At 49.6% G+C, this 25,570-nt stretch overlaps 1 protein-coding gene across 1 annotated transcript in view; it reads left to right on the top strand.

Annotated features, from left to right (window-relative positions):
- Positions 1 to 14,627, top strand: part of LOC137451386 (uncharacterized) — a 64,241-nt gene extending 49,614 nt beyond the window's left edge. The window contains exon 5 of the mRNA XM_068158812.1: positions 12,355 to 14,627. Within this exon, the coding sequence (XP_068014913.1) occupies positions 12,355 to 12,483 (129 nt within the window). The 3' untranslated portion in view covers positions 12,484 to 14,627. The remainder of the gene's footprint in view (positions 1 to 12,354) is intronic.
- The last annotated feature ends 10,943 nt before the right edge of the window (positions 14,628 to 25,570 follow it).

Below are 25,570 nucleotides of genomic sequence, written 5' to 3'. Positions count from 1 at the left end.
AGCTGTCCTTTCTTCCACTCCTTGTACAGTTTCTTGTTGTGTGACAGTGTGTCTAGGAGCTCCTTGCTCATCCAGGCAGGTCTTTTCTTTGCTGGTATACTTTGCTCCTTTGCACAGAGAAGGTGATCCTTGAATAGGGTCCAGGACAGCTGGTTCACCCTTCCCTCTAGGGCTTTGTCCCATGATACTTTGGCCAGCAGATCCATGAAGCAATCAGTCTGCATGCCTAAAGTCCAGGATCATAAGCTTGGAATACATCCTCTGAGGTGCCCTGAGGATCCTAAATTCTGGCACATCATGATCACTGCAGCCAAGGCTGTCCCTGAGCCTCATATTGGTCACCAGCCCTTTCCTATTAGTGAGAACAAGAGCTAATGTGTTTGTGTACCCAGAACTGCTGTTTATGGCTGTGCTGTGGGATGTCCCTGCCTCTCACAGCATTTGTGGGTGAATTTGAAATTTGAGAGGAGGAGGAGCAGAAAGGGCTGGCTGGAGTCTTATGCAGAGAAGGGTGGTATCTCTCCAACTCTTTATATGCTCCTTGCTAGGCACTTCAGACCTGTGTTCCAGCAGCCTCTCAATGACCTGATACTTCTGATTAGACAATGAATCCTGATCTGTTATGCATTATCTCATGCTTCCCTCTGGATTGCTTTCAGCAGAACTATATTCTCCCATGTTCTGTGAGCTCTCTGCAGTCTGTGCCTGCTCTTCAGGCCTGCTGATAATATAATCCTGCTGCAATGTTTTAGAGCAACTTGTTTATCACCTTTCTTTACCCCTGCCCAATGTGCTTTTACTTCTTTTTCTGTGTGTCCCTAGGCTGCAGCTATTTCCAGTGCTTGGTCCCTACTGTTAGAGCAATGCCTCAGTGGGGTGGCTTTCCCCTGGCACATTGAGCTCATTACTGTGGCTTACTCTGGTGCCCCTGAAGAGTCTAAGAGGCAGAATTATTCCTTTGCTGCTTACTGAGCCCATGTCAGTGTATACTAAAATAAACCATGGAAACTGAGAGCACACCTTTCTGACAGATGGCATGGAACCCATGCCTCTCTGGCCAGCCTTACCCATCTGAGACAGCACATCCGTACTTGAGGTGCTTGTGTGCTTTCCATGACAATAGCATATGATACTTCATAGTCACTTGTTTGTCATGGTTCAGAGCTGTTAGGTAAAGGAAGCATTTTTGCCTCTATTTTTTCAAGTGAGTGTTCACTTTTGTGTATTCAGCTTGGAAAGGAGGCAGCAGGTCCTTGCCAAAGTACCTCAGCTCTGGAAGCAACTGAAGAGGGGCCAGTACTTCTGAAAGATGTTGTGCTCTCATCATATAAAGAGAAACTTCAGCCTAGCCAGTAAGACATGCTTGGCACAGAGTTCCTGCTCTGTTGCCCAGCAGCAGGCCAAGAGGTAACTGGCACAAGTTGAAACACAAAAAAATTCAGGTTGCCCAGAGAAATGGTGGAGTCTTTATCCATGGAGATATACCAGGACATTGTCTTGGGCAACATGTTTTGCTGACCCTGCTCTGAGGGGGTGGGGTGCGGGTGACTTAACTGTTTGTAGAGGTGCCTGCTAATGTCAACCATTCTGTGATTTCTGGCTCTTGCCCAGCACTCAGTAATGGATTTGTAGCACACCAGCAGCCTTAGCTCGCTCGGGAGGGCCATTCTGAGGCCCTGCTGAATGTGGCTTTTTGGAAAGAATGACAGCACTAGACAAGGTGAGAAGTGTGGCTTTCTGTTGCTGAGGCTCAGAGGTGGTGGAGTCACCATCATTGGAGGTGCTCAGGAGGAGACTTGATAGGGTGCTTGGTTGCATGGTTTAGTTGATTAGGTGGTGTTGGATGATAGGTTGGACCTTCCAACCTGGTTTATTCTATTCTACCTGTGTTTAATCCATTAGCTCTCCCTGCAGACCTCCTGAAGGCTGGGCTGTGATTAAGGAGGATCTAAGTGCCCTGTTTATTGCTCTCATGATGCTTCTCCACTTTCTTCTGATAGTTGTCACCCTGCAGTTGTGCAGTACCTTGTAAAAGTACATGGGATCCCCCTGCCCTGTCCCCTCAGGATGTGTTAGGAGAAGAGACCCCTCCAGCAATGCAGCTCTCATGGCTTGGCTTTTGATATTTATGGTGGCATGACTCACTTCTCTCCTGGGGCAGACTCCAATTAGCGTGTGGATTAACCATTCCACGAGGAGCTCGTTAGTGTAGTGCCAAGCCAGAGGTCTTCAGTTCATGGCAGCACCTGGCCCATTGGTGCATCAAAGGTTCTGGTGGCTGCTGCATGGGGAGCAGAAAAAGCAGAGTTCAAAAAAGAGAAGCAACATGGGATCAGTGTTGGGGTTTTTACCATTGTGGTGAGAGGGGAAGAAAAGAGGACAGACCTCCCATAGCAAATGGGATGATGAGCTTTTACAGTAGGAACCAGTCACCTGTGTGTCTGAACAGGAAACAGTTTGTGCGTACTGCTGTAGCTCTGAGCCCTGATGCATGGGCGCTTCTGTTTCAGCAGAGGCGAAGAGCGTGCAGCCTCTTCCTGAGGTGGGCAGTGATAGCCAGACAGTGTAAAGCTGATCAGAGGCACACTGATACGAAGAGCAGGCAGGATATCTGATAGTTTATGCTGACTCTCTGAAGCAAGGAGTTCTGCTTTGTCCCCCTGTTTCTTGTGCTGCTGAATAGCTTGAAGGCAAAAGGATTAATGTTATTCTCCCCTGGATGAGGCAGATGACCTACTAGTAACATCAGTGGAGCATTTTCACACTGTTCCTGCTGAGCAGAGTGTCTAATGGATTTAACATGGATTTAGGAAGGGCAGGTCCTGCCTGACCAACCTGATCTCCTTCTATGATCAGGTGACTGCCTGGTGGATGTGGGGCAGGTTGTGGATGTAGTCTGCCTGGACTTCAGCAAGGCCTTTGACACCATCCCCCACAGCAAACTCCTGGCCAAGCTGTCAGCCCCTGGCTTGGACAGCAGCACTCTGAGCTGGGTTAGGAACTGGCTGGAGGGCTGAGCCCAGAGAGTTGTGGTGAATGGTACCACATCCAGCTGGCAGCCACACACTAGTGGTGTGCCCCAGGGATCAGTGCTGGACCAAATCCTGTTCAATATCTTTATTGATGATCTGGATAAGGGGATTGAGTCGATCAGCAGTAAATTTGCAGATGACACTAAGCTGGGGGCAGGAGTTGACCTGTTAGAGGGTAGGAGAGATCTGCAGAGGGATGCTGACAGGCTGGACAGGTGGACAGAGTCAAAGGGCATGGGATTTAACATGTCCAAATGATAGGTTCTACACATTGGCCACAACAACCCCATGCAGTGCTACAGGCTGGGGTGAGAGTGGCTGGAGAGCAGCCAGGCAGAAAGGGACCTGGGGGTACTGGTTGATAGTGGGCTGAACATGAGCCTGCAGTGTGCCTAGGTGGCCAAGAAGACCAATGGCATCCTGGCCTGGATCAGGAACAGTGTGGCCAGCAGGAGCAGGGAGGTCATTGTGCCCCTGTACTCAGCACTGGTTAGGCCACACCTTGAGTCCTGTGTCCAGTTCTGTGCCCCTCAGTTTAAGAAAAATGTTGAGATGCCACAAAGCTGGGGAGGGGTTTGGAGCACAGCCCTGTGAGGAGCAGCTGAGAGACCTTGGGTTGCTTAGCCTGAAGAAGAGGAGGCTCAGGGGAGACCTTATTGTCATCTGCAACTACCTGAAATTGTAGCCATGTGGGGGTTGGTCAGAACAAGAGGACACAGTCTCAAGCTGTGCCAGGGGAGGTTTAGGCTGGATGTTAGGAAGAAGTTCTTCATGGAAAGAGTGATTGGCCATTGGAATGTGCTGCCCAGGGAGGTGGTAGAGTCACCATCACTGGAGGTGTTTAAAAGAAGACTGGATGAGGCAGTCAGTGCCATGGTTTAATTGATTAGAAGGTAATGGGTGGTAGGTTGGACTTGCTGATCTTGAAGGTCTTTTCCAACCTGGCTAATTTTGTGATTCTGTGAGCCTGATTTAAAAGAAGGTGGGGGGTGCAGAGGGGTAGACAGGAGATTAGAACTGAGGTGCAGCGCAGTGACAGGTTGTTTCTGGGACAGCCCTCTGTGGTGGTGCTGTGGCTGGTAGTACTATGAGTCAAGCAGCTGGAAAATGGCAAGGCATGTTTTATAGAGGAGGACAGATTTGGTGATGTGTCACACCTGGGTGATGGAGCAGAGGGAGAGGGGTAGGGTATGGCAGAGGGTCACACCAGCTCTGCCACCTTTTTCTGGCTAGGTTCTAGTCCCGAGCTGGCAGGTCGGGGTGGCTTTTAGCATTGCATCCAGGCCTCCTGCAATTTCTTCCTGCTCCCCTTTGTTCACGTGCCTGTGAGAACCTGGCACAAATTCTCTCTCCCTGTCCCCAGAGCTGTAATCCTCTTTTCCCACACACCTCTCCCATAATGCACCCACCTCCTGTACTTGGCTTCCACGGCAGGGGTGGTTTGTCCAGAGGCAAGTGCACTGTGTCAGCATGCTCACAGCCTGCTCATGCTCATGAGTAATTAATGCTCACTTTGCACTTTTAATTTGTGTTCCCTCTAAGTTGGAAGCAGTATGCTGCTCTGTGCTAGCCTGCCTGCCTGGAGGGAATTGTGTGCTGTTAACCAAACTGGAAGCTGCACATACCCAAATATGCTCCACGTGCTGGCCTAGTGAGCAGTGTGACACCCAAGTTCCTGGCTCAAAGGGAGGACTGAGAGGGCAGCTGGCTATGATCTCTTTGGAAGGAGGGTGTTCTGGCCACACAGGGAGGCTTGGAAAGGGGTAAGTGAGGAGGAAGGAGAAGACAAGGTAGTGTCATTTGTGTACAGACCACAACTGCTGAGCACTCCACTTGGATGTAGTGGGGAGACTTAGAGTGAGATCGTGCCTGCTTGGAGCTCTGGTTGTGCCTGTTCATCTTCCTGCTATCAGGCACATGCAGACCTTGTGGTGTGTGCAGGAACTGCTGCAGCTGTGTGCAGGGAAGCACAGGCTATTTTGTTTCAGAAAGAGAAAGCAAAAACTAGACACAGCCTGTTAGCAGAGGGATAGGGGTTCATTTACTTGTTAGGATTTGAGGTCGTCAGAGCATGATCTTCACCAGGACGGCAGAGCAGCGAGTTCCTCAAGCTGGCTAGGGAGTGCTGGCAAAACCTGCCCCTCTGCATGTTCCATCTGCCCCTTTTCATCGTGCAGTCTCCTTTCTTCTGATTGTCAGGCAGGCAGAATCAAAGCCTGCAGTCAGTTTGCACAAAGACTCATCTCAAAGATGTGTAAGAGAGACGAAAAGCAAGGCTTACCATGCTGCTGCCAGCAAGGACCCGTAGCTGAAACTGACCTATCTATGCTTTTGGGCAAGTGACCAGCCAGCATATGCCAGGCCCTTTGAAGTACTTTCCAAGGAAGTTCTGTGTTGGCTGTCTGGTAGCACCTCTCTGAGCCTGGTAGTTGCCATCTGACAACTCTGCACACATTTGCAAATGTTTGATGGATTTTTATTTATCCCCCCCCGCCTTTCCAAAGCAAGGATATGTTTGTAAACTGTTGAACTGCTGTTTGCATTGTGGTTACATAGAAGGAAGTAAGTGTTATGCAGCCTTACTATGGTGAAGAACAGGCCTTTCAGCCTTTGTCCCAGTTTGAGGAAGATCCTCCCTTGCCTCCCACTGGGGCAGCAGAATGAGACTCAGACAAATGGAGTGCAGAGATGATGGAAAGTTTAAATGGAAAAGCAGAGAGTGTTTTACAGAGAACTGCAAGCACAGTGACAAGAGAGATCCCAAAGCATACCCAGAAGCACCCCAGCATTTCCCTTCTCCCTACCTGAGGGCATACCCAAACCCCCAAGGGCTCTTTCTTCCCCCCCTCCACTGTTAGGCTAATCTCAGCTGTCCAGATCTGAGGTTGCCCTTCCCCCTTCTGCTCCTGGCATTAGGCCTAGCCAGGCCCAAGAGGCCTTGAGATAACTCTCCTTCCATTACCAGCTAGAGTGCATCTCCCATGGGAGCTGCAAGGGAAGAAAGAGGAAGTGTGAGACCTTGCTGATAGATTCATAGGGAGCAGGACATTATGGGGATGAAATATGCAGCTTCCTATATCCACCCACTGGGCTGGACACCCAGGGCAACAGAGGTGCACCCTGAATGGCAGCAGCAGGGGGGCACCCAGCCCAAACAGCCACATCCTTTTAGGGGGAAGAGTGGGGGAGAACATGGGAAAACAGTGCTAAATGCAAAGCTTTGTTTTTCCTGACACCCCCAGCATTTGGAGTTATCTTGCCTTTTCTTGGAAGAGAAGGCAGAAGAGAAGCCTTTAAAGCATTCTGTGGTGGCCCTGTCTCTTGGCTGTCCCCTGAAGTTAAACTGCACAAAAGCATGGAGCTGGAGGAGAGATTTTCAGGAGGAAAGGGTTTGCTCTTGCAAAGTTACTCTTTGAGCTGCTCGAGGTCTATGACCAGAATAAATTGTCTGAGGCCCTACTGGAGTTAATGAAGAAGCTGTTAAATGTGAATTGCTGCTTTACTGGAGGAGCTGGCCCTGCTTGTTAGCCGGTGTTTCTTGAAAACTGCCTGAAGTAATGCTGTAATTGAAAGGAAATCGCCCCTCATCAGAAGGTCACAACACCTAGGTGCTAATTAGTTTGTCTGAGTTAGACTGCACAGGAGAAACCAGAGCACAGGTGATGGGGTTTCCTTTGGTCAGGACTGTCTGAAATTACAGAAGTAGCTGGGAGCATTGTGGTGGTCTGAGCCTTAATTGGGAGTTAAGAGCTCAGATGGGGGCAAGGCTGAGAATCTCTCCCCTGCTCCCCCCTCCTCCCTCCCAACAGAGCGGGGGGCGGGGAAGGGAAGGAGCAAATCCACCAAGCAACGATTTAGAGTCGGCCTGGAAGTAAAGAGTTTTCTTCAAAAAATACATATATATAGTTTAGAAGAATAACAGGTAAGGTTCATAAGGGCAAGGAACAAGGAAGGATGGGAGGTGGGGGAAAAACCAAGGATACAAAACCAGGCTCTCTCTGAAGAGGCGGAGAGGCAGCAGGGAGAAGGATCAGGCCCGACCACGTGGCAGAGGAGCAGGAGGGCAGCCGCAGTAGCTTTCATCCAGCAGAGGCAGGAGCCAAAAGGAGACCTAATAGCTGCAATGTCCTGCTCTTCATACCCTAGCTGGGCAGGGAGAGGGGAGTGGAACAGACTCAGTTTCCCAGGGGGGAAAATGCCCTGCAGGGAGGGCAAAGCACCCGCAAGCCTTTCACCCTGCTTTGTTTCTTTTCAGAATGGGCATTAGCCCACCACAAGAAGGCATGAAGGTCTCCTTCCCTTGCTTACAGCTGATGGCTTCACACATGGAAGTTCAAGTGTCACTGGTTCCTTTTCTAACCACCTGGTAGGAGTGAGTGGAAGGAGAATAGAATAGAATTAACCAGGTTGGAAGAGACCTTTGAGATTGACTCCAACCCATCACCCAACACCATCTAATCAACTAAACCATGGCACCAAGCACCCCATCCAGTCTCTTCCTAAACACCTCCAGTGATGGTGACTCCACCACCTCCCTGGGCAGCCCATTCCAATGGACAATCACTCTCTCTGTGTAGAATTTCTTCCTAACATCCAGCCTAAACCTCCCCTGGTGCAGCTTGAGACTGTGTCCTCTTGTTCTGGTGCTGGTTGCCTGGGAGAAGAGACCAACCCCCACATGGCTACAACCTCCCTTCAGGGAGTTTGAGACAGCAATAAGGTCTCTCCTGAGCCTCCTCTTCTCTAGGCCAAGCAACCCCAGCTCCTTCAGCCTCTGCTCATAGGGCTTGTGCTCCAGACCCCTCTCCAGCTTTGTTGCCCTTCTCTGGACACCTTCCAGCAACTCAACATCTTTCTTAAACTGAGGGGCCCAGAACTGGACACAGGACTCCAGGTGTGGCCTAACCAGTGCTCATTTATTTGAATCATACCATGATACTAGAACTTGTCTGAAAGACTGCCAAAGAGTATTAAGCAGGGTTTAGTTCTATATTGCCCTTCAGACACCACTCTCTTCTAAGACGTTGCGTTAGGCAACTTCATTTCCACCCTCCTGGGAGGGTGGAACTCAATTCAGGAAAGATGTTGAGATGCTTGAATATGTCCAGAGAAGGGCAACAAAGCTGTGGAGGGATTTGCAGTAGAAGCCCTATGAGGAGAGGCTGAGGGAGCTGGGGTTGTTTAGCCTGGAGAAGAGGAGGCTCAGGGGAGACCTTATTGCTGTCTACAACTACCTGAAGGGAGGTTGTAGCCAGGTGGGGGTTGGTGTCGTCTCCCATGCAACCAGCACCAGAACAAGAGGACACAGTCTCAAGCTGTGTAGGGTGAAGTTCAGGCTGGATGTTAGGAAGAATTTCTTCCCAGAAAGAGAGATTGTCCATTGGGATGTGCTGCCCAGGGAGGTGGTGGGGTTGGTGTCCCTGGAGGTGTTTAGGAAGAGACTGGATGAGGCACTTAGTGCCATGGTCTAGTTGATTAGTTAGGGTTGGGTGATAGGTTGGGCTTGATCTTGGAGATCTCTTCCAACCTGTGACTGATTCTGTGATTCTCTGCTTTGAGTTACAATGTAAATGAACTAGGTGTGTATGAAGAGGGCCAGCTCTCCTTGTGATTCACAAGTCAGGAGGTCTGTGTATGCCCAAAGGGATGTGGACAAGTAACTGAATGAGTGCATGTATACTGGGGAAGAGCAAGAGGCATCTGAGAGCAGGTGAGTGTGTGCTAAGTGAATGTGGTTGTGTGTGACTGTGCATCCAGGCATGTGTGTCCTCCTGCCAGCTGCAGTGTGCTTGTATCTCAGGCCATCCTCCAGTAAATACATTACTTAACAAACTGAGGCCTTTAGTTAATGATTGCCATTAGTGCAGGGCCCATCTTAGGCTCCATTTTGTGTGACCTACACAGCTGCCCAAAAGCCATTAGAGAGAATGCATTGGCCTTTCATGTCAAGCATGAACTGTTTACTCCAAGGAGCCTTTGCAGTAGCCAGCCTGGGGTTGCTCAGGAGGGGCTGTCAGGCAGGTTTGTGGCAAGCCTTCTGGAGGCCTGCTCCAGCAGCAGCAACACTAATGGCCTTCCTTAGTCAAAGCACCATAGGCTGGTGCTAGGCACCCAGGAGGAAGGGCAGGCCAGCTAGGACACTTGTCCAGATTACAGGGAGGCAGCTGTTCCAAGCAACTAGGTGGGAGGAATGTGTTTCCTTGTCTGGCAGACAGCCCTAGCCATCTTCTTTCTGGCAGTACGTCTATAGAGCTTTGCCTTGTGCTTCTCATCAGAGCCAGACCACCACATGCTGTGGTCCCAAATGGTGGTGTGCACTAAGCCAGATCAAGCCTGGTCATCCCTAGAGCAGGTTATGAGCTCCAGACAAAACATGCTCTTCCTCAAGAAGTGCGTGGAGTGTCTTGGTGCTGGTACTCCTCCTTTCCTCCCTCAAGACCCCTAGCCAAGGTACTGCCCTGTAAGTTGTGGAGTTAGGTGCCAGACCTGTGCTGCCCAGGCTTATAAATGACTGCAGATTGGGCTGGGTGTTCCCATGAATGAGGGCAGTTGCATAGCTGCCTCTCCTATCACTGCCTACAATTGGACACGGGGCTGCTCTCACCCTGCCTTTGCATGCTGTTTGGGCTGCACAGTTGAAAGCCAGCCATTGTCTTGTGGCCACTTGAGAGGTGCCATGATGAAAAGACAGGACTGGGTGCAGTTTGAGCCTTACTTGCAGCTGCCTGACCACTCATGAATCCTTGCATTTTCTGTCTTCTCATGTTCCATGTCCTTCACCCCAGCCCTTGTTTTGTGGCCTTCCCACTTGTGGTGTCCTGGGAAGGCGCTCTTCCCCACACTTTGGCCCCAGAAGAAGGCTCAGAGAGAAACCCCAGGCCACCTTCTCACCCAAAGCTTGGTGAGCTTTGTGGGTGACTTTTGTCTGTTCTCTGAACCTGTCTTTCTGCAGTATCCTCTCCATCTGCCATCCACCAGAAATAAACTGCTTCAGCTGCCTTCCCTAATCCTGTCTGGCATTTCAAAGTGGAGGGGACTGCCAGGTTCTTTGTTCCCATTCCCTCTTGGCACTGGCAGGGGACCTTCTCTGCTCTGAAGAAGGACAATTGTGCTGATTTATTCTGTCCCTTAGCTTTGAATAGGGGTTGCTATGTTACCCTCCAGCTCTGAGGCTTGCCAGAGCACACACCATGTATAACCCCACAGCAGGTGGCTATTGAGTAAAGGCCCTTAAATCTGCCTTTCTTGTTTCTTATGCTGCTGGCCAAGGTGTCAGGGGGATGTGGCAGGGCATGATTGCTGGCTGAAACTCCAGCCACAGCTTGATGCCAAGCACCATGTTGGCATTTTCCATTTTCAAATGCCCATCTTAATTTGCAGAGGAGGTACCAATTAGGCAGCAACATGCTGCCCACACTGGCTTTTAGAAAGGCCCTGATATGAGAGGCTGTCCCATGGGCCTCAGCTATGACCAAGATCCTGGAGCTAGAGGCTTCCACATCCTGCTGCAGTCAGTGCAGTGCCCAGAACCTGGCTTGGACACTTCTGTAGCTAATTTGGTGTGACAGATTGGGTGCCCCTGACTATTTGAGCAGCTTTCTGGGGAGAGTTGCATGTGCTTGTCCTGTGGTGACAAGTCAAAACTCAGGACAGAGGCAAAATATCACCCTGCTGTGTGATTGCAGCTGTTTGATAGACTTGGCTTGGATGAACTTCTCTTTTAGAAGAGACCACAGAATTGGTAACTGTTTCTAAAAAGCCCATTTCCCTGAGGAACAATTCCTTAGTGCAGCCTGAGTGAGTGAAACCATGGACCTTGATGGAGAAGGCCTAAAAGAGGCCCCAGGGAGGTGCAAAACACCAGAGCCCAGGCCGGATCCCTTACTGTGTTGTTTTCTTTTCTTTCTAACACTATGCAAACAGTAGTAAAGCCCTTCCCAGCAGTGATGGGAATGGAGTGAGGGGAGGGGGCATCTGCATACATTTCAGAGCTGCGTGTGGCACTCGGTAGGTCCCCTGTTCCTGAGGAATGAACTCATGCAGGATCATGACTGCTCTGAATGAATACTCTGCTGGCCCACAGAGCAGTGAGACTGCCTCTCCTGGCCAAAGAGCGTCTGTGAAACATCTGCCCAGCTGCTGCTTCTGTATTCAGTATCACTAAGGTTGGAAGAGACCTCAAAGATCATCGAGTCCAACCTGTCACCTCATGACTAGAGTAGGGAGGACACTACCGCCCACTTCAGGCTTGAACTCACGACCTTCCCATTAAGGGTCGTGTGCGCTACCAACTGAGCCACATCCTGACTCTCTGCTTGCATAAGGAAAGAAGCAAAGCAAAGCTCTTAATAAATAAAAGGGAAAGCCTTTGGAATCACTTCTTTTACTCTTTTTATTCCTCTGGGATCCACAGGTCCCAGCACAGCCTTATGGGGAATGACATTTCTGTCCTGTCATGCAATGCAGGGAGTGCATGGCCATTTCTGGTCTCCTTACCCTGGATCTGCTCTGGCCATACTGTGAACACTGGGAGCAAAAGACTTTAGTAGCCGTGGTACAAAGCAGGCTCTAAAGCCATTGGGTAGGATCTTTTCCTCTAAGCATCTCTCAGCCATTCCTCATTGAACTGTGGAATCTGGAGCCAAAAATTTGGAGAGTTTTAGTGTGTCTGGGGCTTTAAGAAGGGGTGATTTTTGAGTCCTGACTGCAAAACTGTTGAGAAATTGTCTCTGAAGACTCATTCTTCAGTCCTATGTGGTTTATCTCCCTGCTCTAAAAGTGTAGTAGATCCTTCTTCAAGGCCAAGTGGGTCCAAATTCAGCTTTCCATGTGATACCTTCTGGCAGTGATGCTGTTCTGACTCTGGGACTCTAAATGTGTCATGGATATTGGCTGCAGATGCCAGGGGGCCTGGTTGTGTGGAGCCCAGGGGTCTCAGTCTTGGAATTATTTTTTTTCTCTTGAGGGGTAGAGGCAAGGATAGGATAGAATAGAATTAACCAGGGCGGGAGAGACCTTTGAGATTGAGTCCAACCTATCACCCAACACCATCTAATCAACTAAACCATGGCACCAAGTGCCTCATCCAGCTTCCTAAACACCTCTAGTGATGGTGACTCCACCACCTTCCTGGGCAGCACATTCCAGTGAGCAGAGCACTTCACTGCTTGTGTTAGTGTCCTTTGGAAGCACAAGCAAGACTGTCCATTTCAGGAGGTGTAATTGTACCAGAGGGAGATGTGACAAAGCACTTGAGGCAAGAACTCTGCTGTTTGCAGCATGTATGAGCGCTGACTTTGTCCTTCTTTTCATCCCCCTGCAGAGCATCAGCGGAGGCTGCCCTCCACCCCACTTGGTGTATGATCCATCCACCTTTGCCTTCCGCTCCCTCAGCACCTTGAAGCCGCTGAGTCCGATCGCTCCGGTGGAAGAGCCGTCGTGTGCCTACTGAAGGAGTTTCTCCAAAGAACTCAGGAACTGTCAACCCAGCCCCCTGCCTGGCATGGAAAAGGGGAGGTGGTGATACTCAAGGGGATTGACAAGAGGAGGGGACAGTGACACATCTCTGCAGCACAGCTTCCCTGGCAGCAGGAAGCGTATGGCTTTGCAGCAGTGCCTGTTTTCATAGCCTTGCCGTATGGAACAGTGGCAAAGGGAGAGATTTTTTTGTCTTTCAAAGCAAAGCAAACCAGTCAGGTACACTAACCAACTAGAAGGGCAGCTGCCAAGGCAGTGTCAAACACAGGGATAGTGGTAGTTGAAGATATCGTTGAGGGGTTCAGGGGCCAGCATGGCCTCCATGGCAGCAGGGATGAGTGATCAGGATGTGAAATCAAGTTCAGTCAGTTTCCTGAGACCACCTGGGTCTGCAGTGCTTTGCTACAGACCTGACACTTCTCCCACTCAGAATTGAGCTCGGGAGCAGAAACAGAAGCTGTATAGTTCTGCCTGCAGTGCAAGAAGACCCTTGTCTGAAGTGAATACCATTATCACAATCTCAGGCTTTCTTGAGTGGAAGACTCTGGGAGAGGGAGGTGGGAGGAGGTAACTGGCTCACCTGGCTGCATGTTCCAGCTGGTCTGCTAGCAGCTCAGTGATAGGCCTCCCTTGCCAATCCCATCTTAGAGGATGAGCTTCCCACTTGTAGGTCAGGGGTTAGAATTCAGTTTTAGAGTGGAAGATCTGTGTTCAAACACCCAAAAAATGCAGCACCTACCCTCAATTCTCAGCATCATCAGAGAGGACTTGGGGATACCTGTGTGCTCTTGGATCTTCTCTCTGCTGAGGCTGTCTGTGTTCTGGGATAGCATTGTCCCAATACTCTGCCTCCCTAGCACAACTCTGAAGGTAACTGGTATCACCAAACTCAATCAAATGTAATGCCTCCAGCAAGCTTTCCACTCTCCTGTTATGCTGGCTATTGAATTCAGGTAGACTATTCCTGTATCAGTGGAACAGTATTCCCAGATGGAGCATGGAGTGGGAGAAAGAGGTCTCTTTTGTTGGCCCCCTGTGGGTGGAAGAAGCAGGAAGGGAGTTTGTGTGTTTTGTGCTGCAAGGCAACAGCTAGAAGTAGAACACGCTCTAACCTCTCTTGATAAGGCAGAGGATGAAGGCATTTCCCTTTGCTGCACCTGGTGGAAAGAGCAACACGTGTCTAGATGTTCTCCACTTTGAGCTTGTATCTCACTGAGTGGAAGGCAGGAGCAAGTAGTTTACTTCTTGTCTATGAATAAGATAAATTTATATATGTGTGTGTTTTTTTAATATGTGCTCCAGTGTTGGAGGTCTTTGGTGCCACCTTTTGGAAGTGACCAATGTTCCGGCCAGCTGCCAAGAGGAGGCCACACAGTGAACCACTATTCACTGGTGCTTTTTGGGCTCTTGATAGAGACCCTTGGGGAAAACCCCAAGGCTGTGCAGGCTTGGAGACCTGAGTCCTCTAGCCCTATCCTCTTCCCTTTCTAATCACCTCTCACTCAGGCAGAGCAGCTGGGAAAGGTGGTGAGAGGACATCTGTCCTGATGCTGCCCCAGCTCTGACAGCTATTTGGCACATAAGACTGTCACAGCTGGACTCAACCCCTGCACCAGCAAGGCCTCCAAGGGGTGTCTTGTACTTGCTGGTGAGGTACCTCTACTAGAGCACTGTGGCTCCCTGCAAGAAGTCCCTTCTAATGGAGGAAGATTCCACTTCTGATTTCTTCTGCCACTGTAGAAGCTCTGCTTACCTTGGCATCTTGGCTTTTTAACTGCTGCCAGATCAAGGTGACCAGTGCAGGATTGCCTCTTCAGACTAAATCCCTGTGCTCAGAAGGGACAGCTGTAGCCTAATACCTGTCTGAAGAGGCACATTCCCCATGTAGATGGATGGTGCAGTGGTCTGATGCTCTGAGGCTCTGCTCCACAAGAGCTACTGAAGTGCTCGGGCCCAGAGCTGTTTCAGTCAGCCTGTAGGTGCAGCAGGCTGCCTTACCCTGGGTGGGAGCAGGGAACAGGGATGGCCTACTAATATTGTTGCCTTTTAGTACTTTTGTAACTTTTCTCTATATTTTCTTTTCCAGTCAGAAGGAAAAATAATAATAAAAAAGCAACAATGAAATGAAGTGTAACAGCTGCTCTGTTCACCCCTCCAGGGGCTCTCCTGTGCTTAGCTTCTGGGTGGTTTTGGGCAGCAGTAGAGAAGCAGGGATGGAGCAGAGTGATCTATGACACAGCACTCTCAGTCCTGAACACTTCTAAACCCCAGTCCACATTTGCCAGAAAATCAGAACCAATAAGGTTGGGAAAGACCCCAAAGATCATCAAGTCCAACCTGTCATCCAACACCTCATGGCTACTAAACCATGGCACCAAGTGCCACGTCCAATCCCCTCTTGAACACCTCCAGGGATGGTGACTCCACCACCTCCCTGGGCAGCACATTCCAATGGCTAACAACTCTCTCTGTGAAGAACTTTCTCCTCACCTCCAGCCTAAACCTCCCCTGGCACAGCTTGAGACTGTGTCCTCTTTTTCTGGTGCTGATTGCCTGGGAGAAGAGACCTAACCCCCACCTGCCTACAACCTCCCTTCAGGTAGTTGTAGACAGCAATAAGGTCTCCTCTGAACATCCTCTTCTCCAGGCTAAACACCCGCAGCTCCCTCAGCCTCTCCTCACAGGGCTTGTGCTCGAGGCCTCTCCGCAGCCTCGTTGCCCTTCTCTGGACACATTCAAGAGTCTCAATGTCCTTCTTAAATTGAGGGTCCCAGAACTGGACACAGTACTCAAGGTGTGGCCTAACCAATGGTCAGTACAGGGGCAGGATGACTTCCCTGCTCCTGCTGGCCACACTATTTCTGATGCAGGCTAGGATACCATTGGCCTTGTCCACCATGGCACACTGCTGGCTCATGTTCAGCAGGCAGAAGAAAACCCTCTTGCTAGTTTCTTTTCCAAAAACAAACATTAAGTTCTCTGCATGGAAGAGCAGCTTCCCATGCAGCTGCTCCCTGTCTGCCTGCTCTTGGTATGGTATATTGACCCTCACTGGTGCTTCCTCATGAACGAGGTGCTTTGGCTTTTGAGTGACTTGCATGTTGATGAGGGTTGACCATTCAACCTGGCTGGATGTCTCCATCCCCTCAAAACAAAAGGGTGGATGACTACCTGGTTAGCCTTTGGCTTACAGTTTTAGCCTCAGTAAGTCTTAGATCTCTGTCCCAAGATTCTCAGCAACCCTTTTGCTTACAGCCAGAGCGCTCATGCTCCTCCACTGTGTAAATATAGCTCACTCCTTCCGCTGGATTTTGCTTTAGAAACTCAATCTCAGGTATTTCTGCTGTGCATTCCCCACCCCCTGCTAATGGTGGATGCTATGGCTCTGCAAACCCTGATTAGCTGTAGACATCTGCCAGGTCAAGCTTATTTGTAAGTACATAAATGCATCAAGAGGAATGCGTTGACCTTGTTTCAGCCAGGTTGTAGGTATGGACACCTAGGATGCCAAGGCAGAGAGCAGCAGCTGGAAGGGCAGAAACTGTTGCAGTGTGCAGTCTGCTAATTGGCTAGGGCAAGCTGTGATGTAGAGCTGCTTCTACAGCCCCCAGGTCAGTAGGCTGGGCCCCTGGCATGTGTTTGGGTTAAGTTCAGTCATTTCTGATCTTTCTTTGCAAGCTGGGCCTCTGAATTAACAGCAAAATAGGGCACTTTTGGTAGTAAAATGTAGTAATACACTGTGAAATGGTGATGACTGAAGCTAAAAGCAAGCAGGTTTAGTGGTGTTCATGAAGCTCTTACAGAATCATAGAATTGTTAGGGTTGGAAGGGACTTCAAGAATCATTTAGTTCCAACCCCCCTGCCATGGGCAGGGACACCTCACACTAGATCAGGTTGCTCAGAGCCACATCCAGCCTGGCCTTAAAAACCTCCAGGGATGAGGCTTCCACCACCTCCCTGGGCAACCTGTTCCAGTGTCTCACCACCCTCATGGGGAAGAACTTCTTCCTAACATCCAATCTGAATCTATCAATTTCTAGTTTTGTTCCATTCCCCCTAGTCCTATCATTACCTGACACCCTAAAAAGTCCCTCCCCAGCTTTGTTGTAGCCCCCTTAACATACTGGAAGGCCACAGTTAGGTCTCCTTGGAGCCTTTTCTTCAAATTGAATAACCCCAACTCTTTCAATCTGTCCTCATAAGAGAGGTGCTCCAGCCCTCTAATCATCCTCATGGCCTTTCTCTGGACATGTTCCAGCACCTCCAAATCCTTCCTGTGATAGAGACTGCAGAACTGGACACAGTACTCCAGGTAGGGTCTCACCAGAATGAAGTAGAGGGGGAGAATCACCTCCCTTGAACTGCTGGCTATGCTTCTCTTGATGCAGCCCAGGAGAGTGATTGCCCATTGGAATGTGCTGCCCAGGGAGGTGGTGGAGTCGTCATCATTGAAGGTGTTTAGGAGGAGACTTGATAGGGTGCTTGGTGCCATGGTTTAGTTGATTAGGTGGTGTTGGGTGATGGGTTGGATGTGATGATCTTGAAGGTCTCTTCCAACCTGGTCTGGTCTGGTGTGGTCTATTCTATTTTATTCTATTCTATTCGATTTGCTTTCTGGGCTGCAAGTGCACACTGCTGGCTCCTGTTGAGCTTCTCATCCCCCAGCACCCCCAGGTCCTTTTCTTCAGGGCTGCTCTCAAGCCAGTCCGTGCCCAGCCTATATTGGTGCCTGGGATTGCCCCAACCCAGATGCAGTTGCAGGACTCTGCACTTGGTCTTGTTGAACCTCGTGAGGTTGTCATGGCCCCCTTCTCCAGCCTGTCAAGGTCTCTCTGGATGGATCCCTTCCCTCCAGTGTGTCTGCTGCACCACACAGCTTGGTGTCATTGGTGAACTTGCTGAGGGTGCACTCAATGCCACCCTCCATGTTGCTGATGAAGATGTTAAACATGACTGGTCCCAGGACTGATCCCTGAGGGACTCCACTTGTCACTGGCCTCCACTTGGACATAGACCCATTGACAGCCAGTGAATGGTCCATCCCTCAAACCCATCCTGCACCAGCTTGGAGACCAGGATAGGGTGTGGGATAGTGTCAAAGGCTTTGCTCAGGTCCGGGTATGAGGTACTTTTCAGCTGCAGTTACCAGTGTGGCTGACAAGGGAGCAAGGACATTGGTCTCATTTGGATACTGGACCCTGGCATGGGGGGAAAGAGTTTGCCAAACCCCACTGTAGAAGCTCTCAAAAGAAACCAGGGAAACAAGAGCTGAGATGTGGTCTCTGGAAGGCTGTTCCTTGCTTTTGCCACTACACCCTTCTGCTTCCTCTGGCACACATCTGTGCTGTTCGCCACTCTGGCTTCCAAAACACTTCTGTAGCACTCCTTCCACTGTTGGAGCACACAGGGCTGCGGGCTGGGGTGAGAGTGAAGCACAGTCAGCTTGGTGTAGGTCCCTCGGGACCTTTGCTTTGTAGAGTTAGTCCTCCCACCAGGTTTGGGTTGTGGCTCTGTAGGGGAGCCTATAACTTCTCAACTGAGGCCTTTTTCTGCTCTGAGCCAATCTTGCTTGGAGATGTGCAGGTGTTTCCCTTCAGAGCAGAAAGAGAGAACTGTTGTGTCAAGGTGCTGCCTGAGCACTATGAACTCAGTTATGTTAACCATCTGCAGGAGGGTGAACAGGGACAGGCGATTGACGAGTTTGGCCACAGCTTCATTGTGATCCAAGTGGGACCATTTAGGCTAATACTGTTCTTAAATTAAAGTAAATTAATTATGTTAATGCTCTGTCCTTATTAAAGACAAAACACAGAGGGGGACCAAGCTGACAGCAGCAAAGAGAGACTTGGTCAGTCCCTTTGAAGCCAGAGCACAAGGCTGGCTCTTCTTGAATGTCCAGACGTTTTCATGCACATGTTTATGTACACACTTAATGGATATATTTATATCTATGCATTTCACAGTATCACAGTATCACAGTATCACTTAGGTTGGAAAGGACCTCGAGGATCATCGAGTCCAACCTATCAACACAGACCCCATGACTAGACCATGGCACCAAGTGCCACGTCCAATCTCCCCTTGAACGCCTCCAGGGTCGATGACTCAACCACCTCACTGGGCAACCCGTTCCAATGCCGAATGACTCGCTCGGTGAAGAACTTCCTCCTCACCTCGAGTCTGAACCTCCCCTGGCGCAGCTTGAGACTGTGTCCCCTTGTTCTGGTGCTGGTTGCCTGGGAGAAGAGGCCAACCCCCTCCTGGCTACAACCACCTTTCAGGTAGTTGTAGAGGGCAATGAGGTCACCCCTGAGCCTCCTCTTCTCCAGGCTAAACAATCCCAGCTCCCTCAGCCTCTCCTCATAGGGCTTGTGTTCAAGGCCTCTCACCAGCCTTGTTGCCCTTCTCTGGACACGCTCAAGTGTTTCGATGTCCTTCTTAAACTGAGGGTCCCAGAACTGGACACAGCACTCAAGGTGCGGCCTAACCAAAGCAGAGTCCAGGGGCACTATGACCTCCCTGCTCCTGCTGGCCACACTATTCCTGATGCAGGCCAGGATGCTATTGGCCCTCCTGGCCACCTGGGCACACTGCTGGCTCATATTCAGGTGGCTGTCGATCAGCACACCCAGGTCCCTCTCTGTCTGGGAGCTCTCCAGCCACTCCGACCCCAGCCTGTAGCTCTGCATGGGATTGCTGTAGCCAAAGTGCAGCACTCGGCACTTGGACTTGTTGAAAGCCATCCCATTGGACACTGCCCATCTGTCTAGTCGGTCGAGGTCCCTCTGCAGAGCCTTTCTACCCTCTAATTGACTAACATCTGCCCCTAACTTTGTGTCATCTGCAAACTTGCTGATGACTGACTCTACCCCTTCATCCAGATCATCAATGAATATGTTGAAGAGGACAGGGCCCAGCACTGATCCCTGGGGGACACCACTGGTGACTGGCCTCCAGCTGGATGTGGCACCGTTCACGACCACTCTCTGGGCCCGGCCCTCCAGCCAGTTCCTAACCCAGCACAGAGTGTTGCTGTCCAAGCCACGAGCTGACAGCTTAGACAGCAGTTTGCTGTGGTGGACGGTGTCAAAAGCCTTGCTGAAGTCTAGGTAGACCACATCCACAGGCCTCCCCACATCCACCAGGCGGGTCACCTGATCATAGAAAGAGATCAGGTTGGAGAGGCAGGATCTGCCCTTCCTGAATCCATGCTGGCTGGACCTGAGCCCTTGGCCATCCTTCAGGTGCGCAGTTATTGCTGCCAGGATAATCTGCTCCATCACTTTCCCTGGCACTGAGGTCAGGCTGACCGGCCTGTAGTTTCCAGGTTCCTCCATCCGACCCTTCTTGTGGATGGGGACCACGTTGGCCAGTTTCCAGTCATCTGGGACCTCACCAGTGAGCCAGGACTGGAGGAAAATGATGGAGAGTGGCCTAGCTAGCACATCTGCCAGCTCTCTCAGCACCCTAGGATGGATCCCATCTGGTCCCATGGACTTGTGGATATCCAAGTGGCTCAGCAGGTCCCGAACTAACTCCTCATGGATTTCCAGGGTATTACTCTGCTCCCCAACCCCAACGCCCAGCTCCGGAGACCACTCGTCCTGAACTCCTGCCTTGCTGTTAAACATTGAGGCAAAGAAGGTGTTCAGGACCTCAGCTTTATCCTCATCCTCATCATTTGTGTAGAACTCTCTGTACTCTTACAGTCACCCATAAGCAGGTTGCCCTGTGCTCACCTGGGGCTTTGCTTAACAGCCCACCTGTGGCACACTCACCATCTGTGTGCTGTAAAGCATGATGATGCTCAGAAAACACACCTACCCCCCCATTTCTAACTCTGTGCCAAGTATTGACCTATCCATCTACCTACTGGCAAACCCAGCCAGCCAGACTGCCTCCCTCAAGCAACTTAGGGCTTTCCCTTTCCCTTTCTGAAGTTGTATAGCATGCTGTGGCAAGACACAGGGTGATAGAATACATTCAAGAGTGTGTATCAGGTTAGGGTTGGGTGTGGTATGTGCTGACAAAGTGTGGGTGTATAGACTGTGTTTGCATCATCATTTATATGGTTGTGGCATTTGTATTCTTGGTATGTTGTTTATCTTTTAAAGTGGAAGTAAGTCTTGGCAAGGGGCATTCATGCAGCAAGTGTGGGCTTGGCAGGGTGGATACTGGTGGGTGTGGAGCTGGGGCATGGATAGAAGAGCTTGTGCTGGGGAGAGGCATGAATGAGGCTGTGTATTTGCAGGTGTCTGCAGAGGGGGATGCACAGAGGTTGTACATATAGGTCTCACATGCTAAGGCACCAGGTGGTGAGTGTTTCTGCAGTCTCAGCCATTCGTGGTAACAGCTGGCAGACTTTTTCACAGAATCACTCTAGCAACGTTCAGGCAAAGCGAAGGAAAAATTACAGGTGCCTGATCTGTGTCCTTGAGGCACTTGGGAACTTTCACTATTGAGTTAAAAAGAAGCAGGCACCTGGACAGCAGTGAGTCAAAACGAAGCAAGTGATTGTACACTTTTCATTCTTTGACAAGAACTTCAGGGACACCAAATAAAAGTAGCAGGTGGCAGGTTCAAAGCAAACAACCTGTGGCAGATGTGTGCAGAGTGCAAGGTTGCACTGTGCCACAGGATGCTGGGACTGTGTGGTGTTTGCACAGCTTCAGACCTGAAGGGGGAAATGGGGGAAAAAATGGCAATTACTTCCAAGGAAACTCTACATGCACAAATGCCACCTTTGTTTAAGGAAGGTGATGAGGTGAGAGAGGGTTTTCTGGCATGTGATGCTCTTGCCAGCACCATCTCACCTTTCTCTGTGGCACAGCCCACTGCTGTCAGGGTTCAAGACAGGCACATGCATGAACAACCACCCTGTCACACCATCACTGCCTTGCATGCATGCCCGTTGCATTTACTTTTCCAAGACTTCTTCCATAGTGTGAGGCATGAGTGGTGTACCCAGGTGGCAGGCTGCTGTCCGTGTGTCACAGGACACAGTGAATTTGGTTTGAGCATTATCTCGTGTATATTATACATGTAGTATGCTTTTGGTATGTAGGAACACATTAGGAAAGTGAGGACAAGTGCCTTCCAGTGATTGGTAACCCTTGCGTGGGAGTGAGCAAGCTAAAGAGAATGCAGCTGAAACTCCAGGGCTCTCTAGAAGGAGTAACATCAGTGACAAGGAGAATGTTTAAGCATGCTGGTATCACACCATTTCCTGAGCTAGATGTTAGTGTGCTTACTCAAGGAAAGAGATGAGGAAATAGAAGATGCAGGTGCTTTGAGAGCTACCTCTGGCTATAGCTACACACCAGCCTGGCAGAACTTGACCACATATTTTCAGTTAACCCAGGGCAGGATGTGCTGATAGCTCCAGACACGTAAGGAACTCAAAGATCTATTTTCCGTTTTGTGGCTGCCCACATCACTGCCTGCTGTAATAATAGCTTGGACTGTTGGTGGGTTGGTTGTCACTGCTTGCATGTTCCCATCTGACATGTCCATAGCATAGTAGCTTGAAGGTCAGGTGAGTGGAGGAACTGAAAGTGCCATGAGAAGCAGGTGCCAAGCGGGGACATGAACAGAGACAACAAAGCCCCTTTGACAAGGAAAGTGGTCACCATTTGCAACAGAATGGTAGTCCTGTGGCATGTCCTGCAGACACCCTAAAGAGGGCTAGCCGGCATCTCTCCTTGGTGCAGAGTGGCTTTGGAGTGCACTGGTGGGTGTCACAGGCATTTGGTCCCCCTGAGAGATGGTGAGTCTTTGGTGCTCAGTGTTGCTGATGTGAGACCTATTTCTGTGTGCCCACAGCTCTCTAATTTGTTTGCTTGGGCCTACTCCTTTTTCTCCCTGGCTTCCATATAATGCTTCTCCTCCACCTGACTGTAGTGCATTGCCAGAATAAGAGCAAATCCCATGAAGTTCCTTGGTAGATCTGCAGTCAGTTTAACCAGCCTTTGTGCTGCAATCATTCCTAGGCTCTGATCCTCATAAAGATGTGAAATGGATTTTCTGGAAGACTAAGGGATTTGGAGTGTTAAGCTCAGCAGGGAAAAAGTGAGTAACAAGGGATGTTTCCATAAGCTGTCAAGCAAAGGAATTCAAAATTAACAAAACAAGAGCAATGCCTGTGTGTTTTGTTACTCTGCAGAAACCCACTGGGATAGAATAGAATAGAATTAACCTGGTTGGAAAAGACCTTCAAGATCATCGAGTCCAACCTATCACCCAACACTATCTAATCAACTAAACTATGGCACCAAGTGCCCCATCCAGTCTCTCTCTGTGACTATTTCCAGGCCTTCCCTGTTTCTTCACCTCCTGCAATGGTTTCAGGTTCCACCAAGACCTTGCAGTGAGCCACCACAGAGGTTTTGGTGATGGAGTCTTGGCGCAATTTCTTTTCTCTCACAAGTTTTATCATTGTCGTTTTCTTCCTTGGCCACTTTGTTTCAGCTTTTAGTCTCAGCAGCAAGAAAGTTCTGATGTAGACAAAATTATGTGGCAGTCCTGGAAACTGTTACAGTGTCTTTGAAATTTTTTTTTCCCCAATAAGGATAGCCAGAGCATTATACTCTGGGTGGTTTCATTGCCAATGGGTGACATTTGGCAAGATGTCTGTGAGAGTCTAGCCCAACAGAAGGCTGCTCAACAAACCTTGCCCTGGCAGTGCAACCAAGCCAAATACATCAGGGCACAGCCTCAATCATATATGGCTTTCTGAACCATGAAAGCCTTTGTCAGAGCTGCAGAGCAGAGCCTCCACAGGCCTTGTTTTGAAGAGAGATGTTTCGTCCTCTCCTGGCTTTAAACAGTTCCCTAAAACAAGCCCTCTGCTGTTTACCAGCATTGTTTTCTTTCTTGTGTTGAATGCTGATAAATAATCAGATCCATTATATTATATTTGTGTCTGCTCTGGTAGCAAATAATTACAGCAATTACTATCAAATCAAAATGCTTCTGTTTCTCCTGGTCTCATTATCATGTCCCAAACATTTTGTTCCTGAGGTTTAAAGTGCAGTAGTAACATAGTCCAAGTGCAATGCCCTACTGAGCAGAGCTTCCCAGCACAGCAAGCTTCCCTGCCATGACTGCCTCTGAGATGCTGCTAATTTTCAATCACAGTGTCAGGTCCTCTTCTACCACAGGGAGAACAACTGCTTAGCCTGTGATTTACCCAATTTATTCTGGTAATAACGGGGCTGGCTCTATAGCCATCTGTCTGCTTTATGTGCTTCTCCTTCCCTCCTCCCACTACACCACACAGAATCATAGAATCATAGTATCAATAAGGTTGGAAAATACCTCAAAGACCATCAAGTCCAACCTGTCACCCAACACCTCATGACTACTAAACCATGGCTTCAAGTGCTCTCTTGAACACCTCCAGGGATGGTGACTCCACCATCTCCCTGGGCAGCACATTCCAACAGCTAACAACTCTCTCTGTGGAGAACTTCCTCCTCACCTCCAGCCTAAACTTCTCCTGGTGCAGCTTGAGACTGTGTCCTCTTGTTCTGGTGCTGATTGGGAGAAGAGACCAACCCCCACCTGGCTACAACCTCCCTTCAGGTAGTTGTAGACAGCAATAAGGTCTCCCCTGAGCCTTCTCTTCTCCAGGCTAAGCAACCCCAGCTCCCTCAGCCTCTCCATGTAGGGCTTGTGCTTGAGGCCTTTCCCTTGCCTCGTTGCCCTTCTCTGGACACATTCAAGAGTCTCAATGTCCTTCTTAAATTGAGGCTCCCAGTACTGGACACAGGATTCAAGGTGTGGCTTAACCAGTGCTGAGTACAGGGGCAGAATGACTGCCCTGTGCTGAGCTATGTCTCTGTCCTTGCAACAGCAGAGAGAGAAGGCATCTGTCTGCTCTGTCCATGATGAGGTTTCTGTGTGCTCAGAGAGAGGTGCAGATGTTCCCCTCTCTGCTCTGCCCAGAAGTAGCGAGTCATACCACGTCTCTGCTGGCCTCTGCATACCAGGGCTGCCAGTAGTAGTGCCTTCTGCAGATATTTCCACCAAGCAGGGAAGGCAGGATCCCTTATTCGGTATGGCATAGGTTATCAAGTTTCCAGCTGCAACCTTGCCCAAGCAAGACAACTACAGCAATGTTTTGAAGAGGGAAATCGAGTTAGTGAGCAGGTAAGGCAATGACCCAACACAAGGATAGTGGAAAGATACACATTAGCCTGACATTATGTCCACAGATAGAAAAACAGTTGTGGTCACATGGCTCTGTTTGTGAAGAAAAACATTGCATTGACAGGATCATTATAAAGCCAAATCCTCTCTGCTCTGTGTAATATTATTCAAACAGACCTGCAGGCAGCTCCTTCAAAGCAGATGTTAGTCAGTGTACAGCCCTAAATCAGCAGTCATTCAGGATCAGTATTGCTTGAAACCACTGGGTAAAATCAAATAGAAATAGAGCAGAGAGCATTTGAAGCAATTAGGTTCTCAGGGGAGATTCATTCCCTGCAACAAAACCAAGTGAAGGGGAGATGATGCATCATTTCTGTAACGTGGTGAGAACATGCAGGAGCTGGATTCCTCAGAAAACTCTGAGCAGCCCATGTGGTTCATATTAAATCACCTAACCTTTCTATTTCCAGTGGTAGTTCTGGGGCTTTCATTACTCTCTTGCTCTACAAACTCTGGCCTTGTGATTGCCTCTGGGAGACAGCACAATATTCGAGGTAAATGGGATTTTACTTCTTCTGCATACCGAAATACTGAGTTTTCTTGCTATTTTTGTACTGCACAGAGGAAAGATCCTCCCTTTGGATCTGAAACGTGGTGCACCATAAGCAAATTATTTTCTTAGAGAGACTTTGTTGGATGAAGACTTTGCCCTGCGTCTCCAGAGTCTGTCTTGATGGTCTCACGGCAAAGAATACCTTCCCTCCAAGGTGCAGGGTGCGTTCCCACAACTCCCAAAGTTGTTCATAAATGAGATCTTTGTTTCCAAAATTCCAAACTCTCAGATGCCCTCAGTGCTGGGGGGGATAGGGAGGCTCTGACTGTCCAGCCTTGGCCACAGGACAGCTCATTC

The sequence above is a fragment of the Melanerpes formicivorus genome, unplaced genomic scaffold (genome assembly GCF_026170545.1).
Source record: "Melanerpes formicivorus ecotype bairdi unplaced genomic scaffold, bMelFor1.0.p_v2 SCAF_43, whole genome shotgun sequence".
Lineage (NCBI taxonomy): Eukaryota > Metazoa > Chordata > Aves > Piciformes > Picidae > Melanerpes > Melanerpes formicivorus.
The sequence above is the reverse complement of the archived record's forward strand: the minus strand, read 5'-3'. Positions and strand labels throughout refer to the sequence as shown.